Raw genomic sequence first — 16,378 nt, 5'->3', positions numbered from 1 at the left:
GTCAATCGCTCTCTCTCTCTCTCTCTCTCTCCTCTAAAACAGCTCTGAAATCTAAAGCTGTAAACTGCAACTCATTCTGTCAAGGACACAAAACCCCTTAATGAAAAAGGTCAACATGACAATGCAGATTAGATAATGTGACTGCCTGCCAGTCACAGTGACTCACACACAGCGGCAAGGGGTGTATTGACAAAATGTCAGTCTCTGTCTGACACATTTCAACAGGCCGTTTTCTGGAGTTAATCAGATCACACACACCGAAGCAAAAACAAGACTCTGTATCAAAGGATCTATACCACGAGGTTTTCTATCATGTCAAGAAAGCTTGGTCTGAATCGTGATTTAAATTTGGTATAAAGACGGAGAAACAGAAATAGACTGAGAAAGAAACAGAATGAAAGCGCTGCAGAAGCGGCCTGGTAGAAAATCCATAGCTTGCTTGTTATCTGGACGATAATTGGTTTCCCCCCCTCTCGCATCCCTCCTACCATGCCTGCTCCCACAATCCTTTTCCTCTGCCGTACCCTGCACCCACACACATGCACGTTCCTAGACAAAGACGGGCAGGTAACAAAAAGCGCAGCGGGGTCTTGCAGTAAATACATCATTTTCCAGGTTCACTGTGTCACAATTTGAGTTTTTGCACCTGAATGTCTCAATGGACATTTAGCTGACGACGAAAGTGGAAAAGGCTTAGTGTCATCGAATGCCCCTCGCAATTATACCAGACACAATGATACGCACATGAACATGCACGCCATCACAAAGCCACTGCATACGCACGCAGTCCGACACGCGCACACATGATTAGCGTGAAGCGCATAATCAGTGAATGGCCTGATTATCCGGTTACACTACAGTGCAAGACAAAGAGCTTCATTTACAGAAAAACGTGGGAGGGGGGACGCAGGGGAGCAGCTATAAAAATAATTTTGGCTGTGTGGGGATGCCAGAGAGACAGACAGGGAGCAGACAGACACACACAAAGGCTGCCAAATACAGACAAAGAGGCAAAGAGGAAGAAGGCACGGACCAAGAGTAAAGAAAGACAAGCAAGCAGACAAGTCAGGAGGAGGACAAGAAGAAGAAAGGAAGAAGGAACGACGCTGGTGGACAAGACGAAAAGATGGAGGGGCTTAGAGAGATAGCCACACATTATCAGACACACAAAGGGTTGGTGTGTAGGTCGAAGTCTGCAGGGGGTCTGCTGTATTCACTACTTCACAATTCAAAGGTGCTTACTCAGCAGTGCTTGCGTGTCTCCAGAGCAAACCGAGAATCAGAAGCAGAGGAAGGGGGACGGGGGCTGAGGAGGGAAGGATTTTATACTTAACGGCACACGAACGAAGGACAAATATCTGCCGAGAACATCCCTGTTTTCAAATTATACCGAGTTACAGGAAGTTGGAGCCAGCTCTGTGTGAACCCTGGAGGTTTTGGGCCTCAGCGTGCTTTAAAGAAAGCGTTTGTTGGATTGTCTAGCAGCTTCTTAAACCCCCCTCTCCTCCCACACCTTTCCAACAGCAGATCCAGAAAGGCTGCATCTGACAGATTTTCCACTTTGTCTCCACACCAACACCACACCCGCTTCATGCAGCAGAGCCAAATCTGCAAAGACGAGAAAATAAGCAGATTTTGAACTTCCTTCATCATCACGCAACTGCTTTCCATACCCTTCATGTGCACGAGCACAATGACATCAGAGCAGGTACAAACACGTTTAACGTCAGATTTATGTTCTGATCTCTTCCGGCTGCCCGAAACCAAACAGGGACTGGCTTCACCAAAACTCAGAGAGGGTTTTTACATATTACAAACATTAACCTGCCTTCGTTTCCATGTGATGATGGACAAACAACTTACATCACTGTTCGTGACGTCCTCATTATTTTAAATAAGTAATACTCACTTCGATTTTTGCTAATGGCACATCATATGAAATGGAGACTGGGTTGAAATAACAAACGACAAAGAAAAAGACAAAAGAGGAAAGGTGGAGAGAAAGGTTGGGCAGAGGTTAGAGTCCTAAATTGCAGGCCTGTCCCTCGGGGTTGTCAGGTGTGCGAACGTGCATCACATACAGCTTGAAGCCACAGACACACAACACCCTCACACTCACTCTCTCTCCTCCCCCAACGCACACAAACACTCTTTATTCCTCCAAAGGTCTTTCCCGAAATGTTTTTCTGCTTCCACCCTATCTTTTCTTTTGTTTTCGTCTCGTCAGGAAAGACTACCGTTCCCTCTTTGGAGTCTGGAACAAAAAGTTCAAAGGATTAGAGGAAAGAAAGAATCAAAATAAGACACCACCCATATTCGTTTCTACTCCCTCTGTTTTATCTTCATCTCTCCTAAATATAAACCTGAAATAATGCACCTAAGGCAAGTTTGATCATGACAGAAAAGCCTTTTTTTATACTGATTTGCATTCGCATCAGTCTAAAGAATCTCCCATTCAACCATCATTGCAAAAAAAACAATCCGTAGGATAATTCAGCACCAGCTGCTTTCGGAGCCACACTGCTTGTTGAAGATAAGTGATTTCTGACTTTGGAAGGGAGGCAAAGTGAAGCACTCTGTAAATGATATAATCTCAATTTTTTATTCAGGAGTTTAGGTGCAGATGAATATTTGATTTTTTTTTTTTTCTATAAGACTCATTCATCACAGAAGTTACACTGGCGATGGGAAGACTCGAAAACGAACGACGACATTATGCCGACGGACTTGCTCATTGTGAAGAAGACAGAGTGCACTGATGATAGAGGTAGAAACAGGAGGAGAGGGCTGACTTTTGGTTGAAGTTCCAGTTTAAGAAGGATATATTGAGTCATAAAGTTTTTCTAGTCTAGAAACTAATATAACTTTTTGAATTTGCGGGTAAAAATTCATCCTTCATGCAGAAAAGGAATAGAAAAAAAAGGAGAAAGAAGGGAGGACAGTCTTGGGTGAGAACAAGAGAACAAACAGGAGCCCTTTAAATACAAGCTACAAGCACAGATTACAATATTAAATGTAATTTACTTCCTTCCAGGTGACTTCAGTTAATTTGTGATGGAGGGAGTGTACACTCCTGCACATGAGCTGGAAAACAAACAGTGACTTTGAACAGCGGCCGTGTGAGGAGATTCACTGTTATCCTCGTCTTCAAAATTTTTCTAGAGGAGAGGAAGTACGGCAGACAAAACAGCCAGTCCCGGTGAACATGCACAGAATAAATTGATGGGGATCTGCTGCAGCAGACTCCAGGCTGAGTATAAATTATAGCAACCAGGCGTCTGGGGGGGTCCACAGCAGTCAGTGTACGAGCCCATTTAACTGAGGATACAGCCCGGGGGAAAGTGGATGTTAAACTTATTGTATTACTTTATATAAAGCAATTGTTAAAGTAATGACTAAACTCTACTGTGTTAAGATAATGTGCCATCAGTGAGTTTGCATGGCCCTGTTTGGCTGTGAGGGCTTAATAGGATGTAATCTGTTTGGAAAAGGTGTTGGCTACATGTATGTCGGCTACAAGTGAATGGTAGTTTACTGTGACTATTAAAATGACTTTTCTATTCGAAATAGTTTGTGTCAATAGTCCGTTCTTTGCTGGTAACAAAGCTCATCAGCTGTTTTGCCAACAATGACTTTGAGCAGTGTCACAGTGTTCACAGCAGAATGTCATTTTTTTTTATCGCAGTTTAGAGATTTCACGCTGATTTTGTAGTCTACAAACACAGATTAAAAATGCTGCATATTATTATTATGACTACCACTTAAAACGCAGTGTGATTATATGTGCTTCAGTAATGTGTTTTTTTTTTTTTTCTTTTCTTCTTTTTGATGAAGACAAGGTGATGTTTTTGTGCATAACTACTGGCACGACTTACACTTCAACATGAGTAAACAAAGACGCCTGAGCAGCTATGGGCTCACTAAATCATACATGTATGAGCTGTGTGAGCTGTGTGTGGGTGGATAAGGAGCATATACGAGCCTTGAGTCCATCACAGCCATACATCATGATGCTGCACCTGCAGGCCTGCAGCACGTATCATAGCCTGAGTGCATCGGCTCCGTGCAAAAAATGTCAGAGCGAGACAGAGATCGTGAGAGAAAGAGACTACAAGAGGCATTCTGCTTGCACTGGCAAAGCCTGCTGGGAATTGCGTTTCCCGTGGTACGCTGTCAGCTCAAGGTAATTCACTTCCTGGTTGCTCTGCACACTCTCCCTTTGCTGTCAGTGCCGAGGAGAAGACAAGTGGGGAATCAATCACAAAGGGAATTACAGAGGCCATCACAGTCCAGCTACACAAACACACACAAACTCTGCCATCATTCATACCGGCAAAGGCCGTTGTTACTCACTCACTTGGTGACAAATGACACAGGACACCTGTAAGTAGCCATATGCCAGGAGAGCGCGAACGCACGTTATACTTCATATTGGCATGGAGTCTCTTTGTCACATGCAGGGGAGGTGTTCATTCACACTTTAATCTGAGGTCATTAGCTGTGTGTGTCACAGAGAAACTGCTGCATAATTCCACATTCGCATCGACAGAAGATAAAAGAGTTTCCAGGGTTTTCTCATCAATGGATGTGTCAAACTGCAGCGCAACGTGGTTGAAAGTGCTCCGTCTGTACAGATCGTCCCTCCTGGATTCCCTCAGTCTGCTTTACATTTCACATGTATATTTCATGCGTGTGTTTTAGTGTGCGTTTGTGCATACTGCTGGTGTGTAATGGCAGACGGCAGGTTAAGAGAAGATACTGCCTTTCAACAGAAAGATGACGGCACATGGACACTCCTCTGGTTTCCACACACAAGAGCATTGGCGCGGGTCATCTGAAGTTGGACGATAAGGAAACGGCGCTCCGGTTCACCCAGAAGGTGTGGGATGGGTGCTGAAATTTCCTGTTGTTCATCAGATGTCATTAAAAGGCCAAAACTTCCTGTGTTGTACTCAGACACAGAAAAATATGACCATTAAACGGATTGATTTGAAAGTGATATTTGGATATAAAATCAAGACTGCATGGCTTTGTGTCATCAACATTATTTTTAGTGGCAGTGGGAGTAGCGGTAGATCTGATAGTGGCCAAATTTTTCTGTAAGGCTCTACGATCCAAATAACACGAAGACAGAATCTGGCACAAAAAAAAAAAAAAGTAACTGGGAGCAGCACATGGGGAGATACTGGCTACAGGCACACAATGCTGTCAGTTTATATTGCAGAAAGTATCAGGATTGGACTTCAAAAGAGTCCAAACCACCAAAACACACACTCACACTTACACGCATAACTTCCCTCCACTGGCTTCCAGCACAGCCTTCTCCTCAACCACATAATGACATTAGCATTTCTAGCCCTCTTCTCTCCACATCTTATCTACTTCAAAAGCAGCGCTTCATTAACTACAGCCATCTATCAGAGAGCAGGGGGCCTGGTGGAATGTGTGTGTGTCTGCAACACTTTGCAGTGTTATGTGGGGTCACAGACTTGTAGATTAGTGTGACAGACTGGACGTCACACCTCTCCTCCTCTGGCTCTGTGTCTCCTCCACTCAGCTTCAACATGTTTGCCTCCTCAACACAACAAGACCAAGTGTGGGGTTGAAGGTAACAAAGGGAAAAAAAAAAAAAAAAATCACAAGAGGACTGAATTAGCAAGTTCCCAGCAGCGCCGTCCTGGCAATGGATTTAGCACTGCAACGGCGTGATTTCCATTTTTCATTATGTATTCACGCAACAACCCACAACAGCAGTGATCGACATCGACTTCACCACAGCCTGGTGTTGGAGTCTGCAAAGTCAATAATGAACAATAAGGCTGCCTCAATCCACGTTTTCCCCCCTTTTCCTTCGATATTAGTCCAAATCCAGCAGCCAAGTCATTCCAACTCCTCACACACTGTAAGAAAAACTCGTTCATGTATTCCTCATGTCATCAGATCGAACTCTACACAACATCCGTACGTTCGTTCTGGCAGTCTGCAGTTTATTATCACACTGAAACTGTCAAATAAAATAAACCAGACCTCTGAGCAAAAAGATTATAATCCATAATAAATGATCCAGATCAGCCCCAGAATGCAACGGGGTTCCTTGTTCCAGGTTTGGTGTAAAACAGCTTGATACTTTTGCGTAATCTTGCTAATAATTCAACAAACAAGAGTGGAAACATTATTGCTAAATATCTTGTATGACAACAAAAACCCATCCAGGACTTTGTACACGTTCTTTGGTTCTGTCTGTATCTGCGATCGTTTCACTGTCACCATCTGTAAGTCGAAGCTTTGACACATCACTTCCTTTCCCGGGACGTCGCCGCTGTGACATTCTTCTCCCTGCAGAAAACTCCACCTGGGCAACACCAATAAATCTCAGGTTGTGTTGTTGGGAAAGAGCAGCTTACAGAGGAGCTTCCCCGAATTTGCCACCGTCATCTAACGCTGATGCCCCACCGAGAGGCATGATGGGTAAAAGATGCTCCCGCATGGTGATGACAGACGTAGTGTGAGGAGAGAGAGGGAGAGATAAAGGGAAACAGGAAGAGGGAGGAGAAAACGATGAACGGCGACAGTATGGAGCCCGGATCATTTGTCTCCTGGAGAGGAGTCGAGGGAGGAGAAGGATTGTGGAGTGAAGTGAAGTGATGGAGAGGAAGCCAGACAGGAACTGAAAGAGAATCCAGGACACCAGATGGACAGAGACGGGAGAAGGGGAGGAGAAGGAAAAGAGATTTGAGACTCAGACAAAAAACAAAGATTTAGAGTGTGTTAGGAACAAAAAGACAGAGGCTGAGAGAGCGAGAGAGCAGAGTGTGTGTGTGTGTGTGTGTGTGTGTGTTGGCAAGTATGGAGGTCTCAGCTCTTTGGCAGGATGCTGCAGCAGAGCTTGGCCCAGACTGTAATGTAGATGTAAGAAGCCTTGGAGTTTGATCTCACACACACACACACACACACACACACACACACACACACACACACACACACACACACACACACACACACACACACACACACACACACACACTTTCACACCTTCGTCCCCGCCTGATCCGGCTCCAGACAAGCCCAATGCACTGACGCCACTGTAAAAGCAACGTAAAGCAAAAACGATGACAAACGTTCACCCAATAAATCATCTGCTTCACTTCACACAGTTCCTTCGAGCTTTAAATCATATAAAATAAAAAATATATATACAATTCTTACACAAATACAACGATTAAGGTGAGAACAGCGATTATCTGAAGAGGATGACATTTTATGGTAGACTACCACCTACAGCAGAAAAAAACTACTTTTGAATGCATCAGGATGCAAAACGAAAATTAGGACCGCAATGGTGTAAAAGCAGACACCAGGAGCCGGCCAGTTCATTAACATATTCCCAATAACAGCATAAAATATTCATTTTCAGGGATTTGGTCATTGTATTATCTATAATTTACGGGTGGCATCGCCTTCGGGTGTAGCTGTGGTTGTAAGAGAGCCACACCAAAACACTGCAGGGATGCAGAGAGAGCACAGAGCATCAAAGGTGAAACGTAAAAACCACTGAAGACAGTAAAACTCAGCTCACAGCAGAGTTGGATTCAGCCGATTTTACCACAAATACGTGCTCTCATCTTTCCACTTTGGTCCATCTACTAAAATCCATCACATCACAGATGTAGTAGCTGCAGCTCACAATTATTTTCTCTTGAAAGGATTCTTTGTTCTACATGTAAAATTCAGGAAACTAAGATACTTCAGAGTTGATATTTTTTGATATAATCCACCTGACTGATTATTTTATCCAGCCAACATTAAACTGAACTGCATGTTTCAGTCTGGATACAGTTACACTTCAGTGTTTTGGCAATAAATGTTGGTGTTCAATGGCCAATCAGATCAGTTTGTGTTGTTTAAGTCCAAACAATCTGAGCAACAAATGGAGAAAAATAGAAAACATACTGATTTCATTTGTGTGTGTGTTCCTCTAAAATCAGTCCTTTGTGTAGCTGACTATCTCCACAGTTGACCTTTAACCCCGCTCAGCTCTCGCTCTTCAAACTGCTGCCCATCACACAGACACACACAACCATGAATACAAGTGGTGCTATGCAAGGACAGCAGTTATGTCACACACACACACACACACACACACACACACACACACACACACACACACACACACAGAGGAAAAGCTTGTTGCCAGGTTTGGTTTTCAGTCATCTCATTTGCTCGTTCCCTTAAAACAGCAATCTTAAGTCATGTGGCCGTGAAACAACTTGGGAAAAATAAACAAGGAGTTTCTCTCTCGCCGTTCATCCTCATTGGAAACCAGTCACTCAGCACACACACACACTCGCTCTAACAGACACACACACGGTGCCCCATGCTGTGAGGTACAAAGATCTGGCGCTTCTTGAAGACTTAAACACAAGCAGGGGAAGAAAACAAGAAATGCCAAGCAGACCAGAGAGGATGCCAATTAAAACGGAGTCCAAACAACAGTGTGTGTGTCCTCTTGGAGTCACTTCATTGCACTGAGAGGTTGTTTGATTGTTGAGGAGGAAAGAGGCAAACTCACCTTTCTACACACAACCAGACAGACTTTCTCCTGAAGATTATTGAGCGAGAGGGAGAGGAAGGAAGAGCCGCTACCTAAACGGAATCAGGAGTCTATCAGCTGTCAATCAGTCCATCTCCAGCTGAGTGAGTGGTAATAAACACAAATGTACTCACAATGTGTGCGACGATCATCACAGACTCATCGCCGCAGTTAATATAAGTTGGTGTGTGTGCTCTTATGGTCCAGTTAGGGTCTTTGCTTGTTGTGATTTACACAACAGAGAGGAATCAAATATTTCAAATAAGCTCAGTTTCTTTAGATGGAAATGTGGGAACATAAAGAAGAGAGGATGTGACAGATGCTGACTCACAGATGAGTACGAGTGACTCGATGAAGCAGATCAGTTTCCGGACAGACCTGACCGATCCATGTGATTAACATTACTGAAGTTACTTCCATTCATTCGTAGGAAGTCCGGGCACCTTAGAAGGTGCTGATGATGTGTAATCTTCAATATAAAAACAGCCACGGTGCAGTTTTACTTTTACAAAAAGGGAGCACCACGATGAAGGAACAAAGTAAAAAGGGGCAGAAATCAGAGCCTGACTTACAGCAGTTGATGCTGAAACGAGCTCTCAATGCAGTTATAATGAAAGATGTTCATAAAGGCACAGCCTGCTCTGTCTTATAAAGCTGCTGTATGTATCATCTTACTCTTCTTCGATGATGGTTGCATTACAGACACTCTGGGTGGAGAAGCGTTTCCTATTTAACTCAGCGAACTCGTGTCTGCTGCAGGTCGTTTTCTTTTCCTTCACACGTGATTAAAGCTACCGGAGGATTGTTTGGCCGGCGTGTCTTTAGAGAGCACAGACCGGCAGACGGGCAGACGGACAGACGTCCAGACACCGTGTACGGCCGAGGTCATCTCCACAGAGGATATGACCCATTAAACAGCAATGAGATCATCCAGTATTGATTTTCCACTGTGTTCATGTTCAGAGCTCCACACCACAAAGCTGCAGCGTTACAGTCGGAGGATCGTCTTATCTACGTGCTGCGCTTCTGCATGTGTGTGTCCGGGATCGTGTCCCACTTGGCGGTTTAGTGTGATTCTTTCTGCGAAGAGAGGAACCTCATGACTTAGGAATGCTATGAATGGCTCAGAGGCCTTAAGATGGGAAACTATGCATTGATTCCCGCAGATCATTCCCATAACATTAGCCTGCACACACTCCTCGGCTCTGACCCCTCTGATGACTCACTCGTCTGCTAAAGGACAAACAGTTTTGTATTAAGAAGTGTGTCACACAATGGGTCATGGACACAAACGCACACAGGAGCACACACACTTCGAACCAGATGGACAGAATGTGTGTTTGGCCCACCCGGTGTTTTACAGACATCTCCTCGGGCCATTGTCTTGACCCAGTAAAAGCCAAGTGTGTGTAACACAGTAGACATAACTCACAGATAATAACACAACACAGCAGAGATATTTCTACCCATAATGCATCTGGGTAACCTCGACTTTACCCTCTGTGTCTGGTTTGGGTGTTTACGTTTCAAAGAAGCTGCAGCCACACTATTTTGCTCCCCCAACATCTTCTCTAAGCTCCTCACTGAGCTCCGCATTAACTCCGTTTTCTGTAAATAATCACTGTCCTCCAATAAATTCAACACAATCCTGATTCCTAAAGCAAACACAGCGTGCATCAGTGTGCACCGCTGGTTGATTATTTTTGGTTAAGTCCTTTCCATGTACCGTGAAGGGTAAACAAAGATTATCAGACGAGAGTTAAAGTGTGATCGAAGTCTGAAGCACACAAACAAATCGAGTGTAGAGTGACGCCATGTATTCACACCGAAATGAAATGGTGAACCTGCCGGTGCGACTGAAGGGGAACGTTAGAGGATCGATAGGATTCATCCTCTCACAACCACGAGAAAAAGACAATCACAGCAATCAGCCCGACTGCCTCTGACAAGGATCTCTTTGAATTAAAGCGAAACACTTGACAGATGCTGCCGTGGCAGCAGCTATAGAAAGTGAGATTATTGTTATGATTATAATATTTCACAGGCTGTAAAGGGTCAGTGGAAGTGGGGCACATCACATCCATCACATGACGAGCCTCAAACCCACTTCTGCTTTTACAGAGATCCAACAGAACTACAGAGGAAATTAATGTGCAGAAAACAGAAGCACAAGGGAACAACTATGAGAAGCAGCACAAGCCACAGGTGTAATGATTTAAGTCCGGCTGCACAGAGTAAAATTATCTGGCAGATTCTTTCTTCAGGAAAAAATCCAAATTAGCATCACTGACTCCAGCGTCAGACGGCTGCTGAACTTTTCTGGATCTTGCAGGTGCGAGCTGAAAACGCTGCAGTCTCCTGTCGCTTCCTCTGTTGGAAGCGGGAAACTGCAATTTCCTCTTGGAGCCAACGTCCTATGTTTAAATGAAACTGACTTCATTCCAAACACGTTCACTTGTCGCCCGACCCCACCAACTGCAGCCAGTTTATGAACGGCCAGCTTGAGTCTGCAACTGGTTGGCATTTTCGCTGCCAGTGTGCGACCTCAGCCTGGTCACGAGACACTTTGCCCGAGGGCCTGAGGCGGTACTACTCCTGGATGCCCCCCCTCGTCTTTGATCTCTAATGACCTGGCCTCAGCAGAGAGGGGGAGAGGCTGCAGGGGCAGGAGGAGCTGGGACAATAACACCCCCGGCTGTTGTTCTCACAGCAGGGCCGAGCCCTTTGTGGTTTGAGTTTGGAGAATAAAACGCTTCAGGCAGGTTATTAACCTCCATTATTAATGTTACGATCTCCTGAGATCATTTCTAATGCTCGCTGCTCTTCAGACTGAGTGTGATGTTGATTTGGAGAGCCGGAGGTTTGAGGTGCCACCCGTCAAACCGACCCTGAGAGGAAACCGGGAACGATGACGCAGATCACCTTTTTGTTTATCTTTTCTCTACTGCCAAAAAAGAGCACATGAGAGCAGTTGTGTTTAACTCCCAACATGGACATCCGAGCTTCCACAACATCCTGTGAACAGACTGAGCTAATGTCGTGCTCAGAAGCCAGAGAGGTGAACCAACTTCACATGTAGGAGCGAAAGAAAAGCAGAAGGCGGAGGGTTTTCACTGCTGCACAGCTAATGAGTGAAAAAGACAAGCTGAACTAGCTACAGGTGCTTCCATCGCCCTGAGATCTCAACATTGGGACAGCTGCCGGAGCGCTGAAGCTGAAGGTGCCGTCTGCTCTCATGTGGCTCCTGATGCTCAAACCAAACCGAGCACAGAAAGGGACGAGGGACGGCGACAGTCAGGACAAAGTCTGACAGACTGGGATCGGTGCTTTGTGTGTATTTTGGCCTGCAGCATTTCTGCCTGTCTTAAAAAAAAAACAACAACAACACTTTACTTCACACAACTCCGTTGACTTTGCATAACAGACTTCTTCTCCTTTCTCTTCCTCCCCCTGTGACATGCAGCATGTTGCAACCATGCACAGGCTGCTCCAACACCTGCGTACTGCAGACTCTCCTGAGGATACACCTCCTGTGTCCGCTTTGTGACGGACAGTCCACCCTGCAGCTGCCCAGCTTATTTCTGGTGCATTGGTCTGAGGTGAAGCATAATTATGTCTAACATTGCAGCATGGGGATCCCCCTGTAACCCCCCCCCCCCCCCCCCCCCCCCCCAAAAAAAAACAGGCTGCCCTGGAAGGTGTCTTACCTCAGCAGGTTGGGCAGAGGGATGGATCCGGACCCGGACCCCAGGATCCCCTTCTTCCCACTCAACAATTTCTCCACCAGGGCGACATTCCCGGTCCGGGCGGCTTCCAGCAGCTCCTGCTCCTTCCCCATCCCGGACACAAGTTTACAAAGCCTGGGTGGTGAAGATCCAGCAGATGTCCCATATATCCCCTCCGTCAGTGTCCGTGCTGGGGAGGCATCGGGAGGGATCCCTCTGTGTGCTCGGTGTGAAAGGTGATGCCGATGGTGCCTTTAAAACACACGCATGGCTCCGGAGCCTCCGCCTGTGCTGCCCGCTGAAGAGCGCTGCTCCCCGGCGTAACCTCGGCGCAAAGAGACGGGGAAGGCGGAGGTGGAGGAGGTGGTGGTGGTGGTGGTGGTGGGGGGGGGGGGCCGGAGCGAGTCACTGAAGGCAACTGTAAAGTGAAGAGTAACCCCCGGAGGAGAAGAAGAAATGCATATAAACAACAACACAAACTCTTTGTTGGTCCGGCAGCTCAAACCTGTCTGCCCCCACAGCGAGCTCTCCGACGCGGCCGAGCTCTCCGCCTCTCTCCGCCTCTCTCCGCCCGGTGCCTGCTCTCTGACGTGTGAAGTCAGCGGCACTGCAAGCGGGCCGGCTTCCGGTTACAGCCTTCAAAATAAATCACCGACTTCCTACGGGGCTTTAAAATTGATGCGCAAAGTTGCATGAACACAGTGAATTCAAGAAACAGAGCTGGATGGATGGATGGATGGATAGATAAATATATTGAATGATTAATTGATTGATAGATAAAACAAGTCAAGTTCAACATCACTGTTTATTGTCACTGGTGGCCATGTTTTGGCATCAGAGCCTGTTGGACATTAAAGAAAAGTGTCGGATTTAATATTGTCCTCTCTACATCAGAGGAGCAGCACTGCCACTGGGCCGGCCTGAGTGATTTTATTTTGAAGGCAGCCCCCCCCGCACCGGCCCCACCTGTGAGTCTGTCTGACTTCACGGACGGTCTTTCCGTGCTGGCTGGGCGTGGAGGCCGATGCTCCGCACCAACAGGAGGCCATGCCTTTGTTTGGATCCCGTCATAAGTCAGCCGGCTCCCCGCCAGCTGTTGCTGCTTCAGACCACAAACTCAGTCCATCAAACAGGTGTGTGTTCAAACCGGGGGGGGGGTCCTGAAATAGACTCATGTCAGAGCAGGGTTTTTATGAATGACACTGAATCTCAGAGATGGATTTAAATTGAGCTCTGATCTGCTTACTGACTGACAGCCTGGGAAAACAGACCCTGGCTCTGAGATGGGAACCTGTCAGGGAGCTGATGAGCTTTTCTGCATTTAAGTAGAAGAAAGAGAAGGAACCCAGAAATGTAATCATGATAAACAATCACAATAATCGTCTGCAGCACCTGATGATACAGAACGCAAAGCAAAAAAAAAAAAAAAACAATTAGGGCGGTGCTTAAATACCAACAAACAAAAAAGAAGAGCAAATAACATTTTACAATCATAGTTGATTATTATTTTTAATGTCTAAAATAAATTTTAACTTTTAAACACACTGGTGTAAATATTTATTGTGTATTGAATGTTCACACTGTCATGACGGAGCCTTGACAGGTAAAAATGTCTGCTGTTGTTCTGCCACTACATTCATGTTGATTCATCAAAACTCAAATGTGCCGCCTTGTGCCTCAGGCGTTTTTGGTTGTGTTTGCTTCAGAGTGGTTTTGTGGTAATTTTATTCTCAGAAAAGAAAATGCACGTTGCGTTCGATTGTCTGAAGTTGATTTTTTTTTGTTATGGGCACCAAATTCTCATCACTTCACGCTTCAACCAAATACGTTTTTGTGCCACATGTAGTGAAATTCCTTAAAGACGTCACAGTCACAAAGCCCAAACTTTTTTTGTTTGTAATCACAGTGACCTTGACCTTTGACTTCCAAAAGTTAAAGTAAGGTTGAAGCTGAAAGCTTGACTGCTCTGCTGCTGTCCAAATTTACAGAGATTTATTATATCCTGTGTAATGTACTCTAACCAAGCAATGTACCATCATGCTTTGCACTTGTAGTGAAAGACAGAAACCGTACAGAGACAATTATCCAAGCAGTGCCTGGAAGCGTTTTTCAGTTTTACTGATCAAATATTCCCCGGACAGGGTGCAGAGAGGCATCACTGACTGAATGATTTCAGGCACAAACATCCTGCTATGAAAGAAATCCCACCAAAGGAACTAAGAGAAAACCAGAAAATTCTCACATTTTCAAAGCTTGAGGCAACAAATGGTTGCTTAATGAATGAATAGATGAGAATCTGAAGTGATTATGGGATGCTGAACGTTGGTTCAGGGCCGTTGTGGCTGTCCATGTGACCTGGTGGAAGCAGCAGAACAGACAGTTGCAGCCCCGCTGACTCCTGGCTGCAGATTCAGCTCCCTGCACTGAGCCAACACACAACCTTTCATCACATTTCCCACAATCCAACTGTATATGCTGCTGGCATTGTCAGATATACCCCCCCCCCCTCCGCCAAACACACACACACTCACACAGTATATAAATGAATGTGTACATGCTTTGCTTACATAAAGAGGTCGGCACTGTGATGGAACCGTCAACACAGAAACATTAAGCTTCAGTAATGCAAACACACTTTCATATTAACAGCAGAGCTTCTCTCTCTCTCTCACACACACACACACATATATTCAAACACTTAATGCCCTCCTATGACTCACTGCACTACTCGAGCCGTAAAATGTCATGACCATTTATGTGCACAAAGTCCAAACTCTCTCTTGCAGCGGTTGAGTGGAACCATTAGAGCTCACAAAGAGGCTGCAGTTAAAAGTGAAGAGTCTCTTACCTGCACTTAGAATGCAGGAGCAGCTTTAACATTGCTCCTTATTCATTTAGAAATGCTGCATTAAATTAATTTTCATGATGGGCTGTGTTTTAAACAAGACACGAGAGGTTTTCAGTTAAATATTCTTCCTTGGGCATTTGCACATGTGAAATTCAAATTCACATTTCTGCAAAATCTCAAACTATAACCAAATATAAATATATGTAAAATTCATTAAAATCCAGACTTAAAAAAACTTATTTTTTTACCAAATGTAAATCCCCTCAGGTGGTGAAAGAAGTGCTATTTTTATCTGTCTTCAGCTGCACAAACTGCACATGAAAATCTCAGTGTTTACTTGAAGCCTTGTGACTTTTTATCTGGATATGAAAATCAGCAAAGTGCCGTTTCACACTTCACTGGGTCTCTAACTTTACTGCCACAAACCAACCAACCGAGAATATGACTTCAAACAATCACAGTACAGCGCCAAATCAAACTATCAATACAGCTACATATCAATCTTAACCATGACCTTTGACCTTTTCCTCAGGACATCACAAGAGCAGGACGGGAAACTCAGAAACCTGAAGCCTCCGACTGTTACTGCCCCAGTAAAACGTCAGAGTGAAACCTAGACCCATTTATTTTACATTGAGGCTTAATGAAGTATCAAAACAGTCGATTTATTTTCTGTTAATTAACTAATCAATTACAAAACTAACTGCTGAAGCTGCAGTCAAGTGAGCTTGACAAAGAGGAAAGAAAACACCAAAACCTTCTAAACACTGAAACTTTTAAACTGGATACTTTTTTATTTTCATCAGTATTTCAGCAGCTTTGACAGACAAAATACGACTTATTACTTCTTGTCTTTTTCTTCTTCCACAGTTTTTCAGATGGAAGAGGGCTGTGATGAAAAACAAATGTGGAAAAAGAAAAAAAAATGTTTCCCTCTCCATCAAAAGTCTTCACATACAATCGTAATAAAATCCTCCCCCCAACATTTCAAGTGTTAACACCATGTTTGTGCAGAGAAACTAGTTGTGTTACGTCATTTATAGGAGCAACTTTTCAATGACGGGCCGTAAAATTAACTGTGCTGGACCGAAACCGGTTCTGAGGACTGATGCGGACTGGTGTATCTACTAGATAGATAGAGATCTCAGACTGTCTTTAATCGTGTGCTGTCCAGTAAAAAAACATTTAGTCAGATTTGTCATCACAGGCGTGAAG

General features: G+C 44.7%; 1 protein-coding gene across 2 annotated transcripts in view; it reads right to left on the bottom strand.

The window, feature by feature from the left end:
• Positions 1 to 12,859, bottom strand: part of anks1b (ankyrin repeat and sterile alpha motif domain containing 1B) — a 164,032-nt gene extending 151,173 nt beyond the window's left edge. For both annotated transcript variants that reach the window (XM_029494747.1, XM_029494748.1), the window contains exon 1: positions 12,298 to 12,859. In XM_029494747.1, coding sequence (XP_029350607.1) covers positions 12,298 to 12,428 — 131 coding nt within the window. In that variant the 5' untranslated portion in view covers positions 12,429 to 12,859. The remainder of the gene's footprint in view (positions 1 to 12,297) is intronic.
• Positions 12,860 to 16,378: the final 3,519 nt, after the last annotated feature.

The sequence above is a fragment of the Echeneis naucrates genome, chromosome 23 (genome assembly GCF_900963305.1).
Source record: "Echeneis naucrates chromosome 23, fEcheNa1.1, whole genome shotgun sequence".
In the NCBI taxonomy this organism is placed as follows: domain Eukaryota; kingdom Metazoa; phylum Chordata; class Actinopteri; order Carangiformes; family Echeneidae; genus Echeneis; species Echeneis naucrates.
Note: the sequence above shows the minus strand (reverse complement) of the source record. Positions and strands in the feature narration are given on the sequence as shown.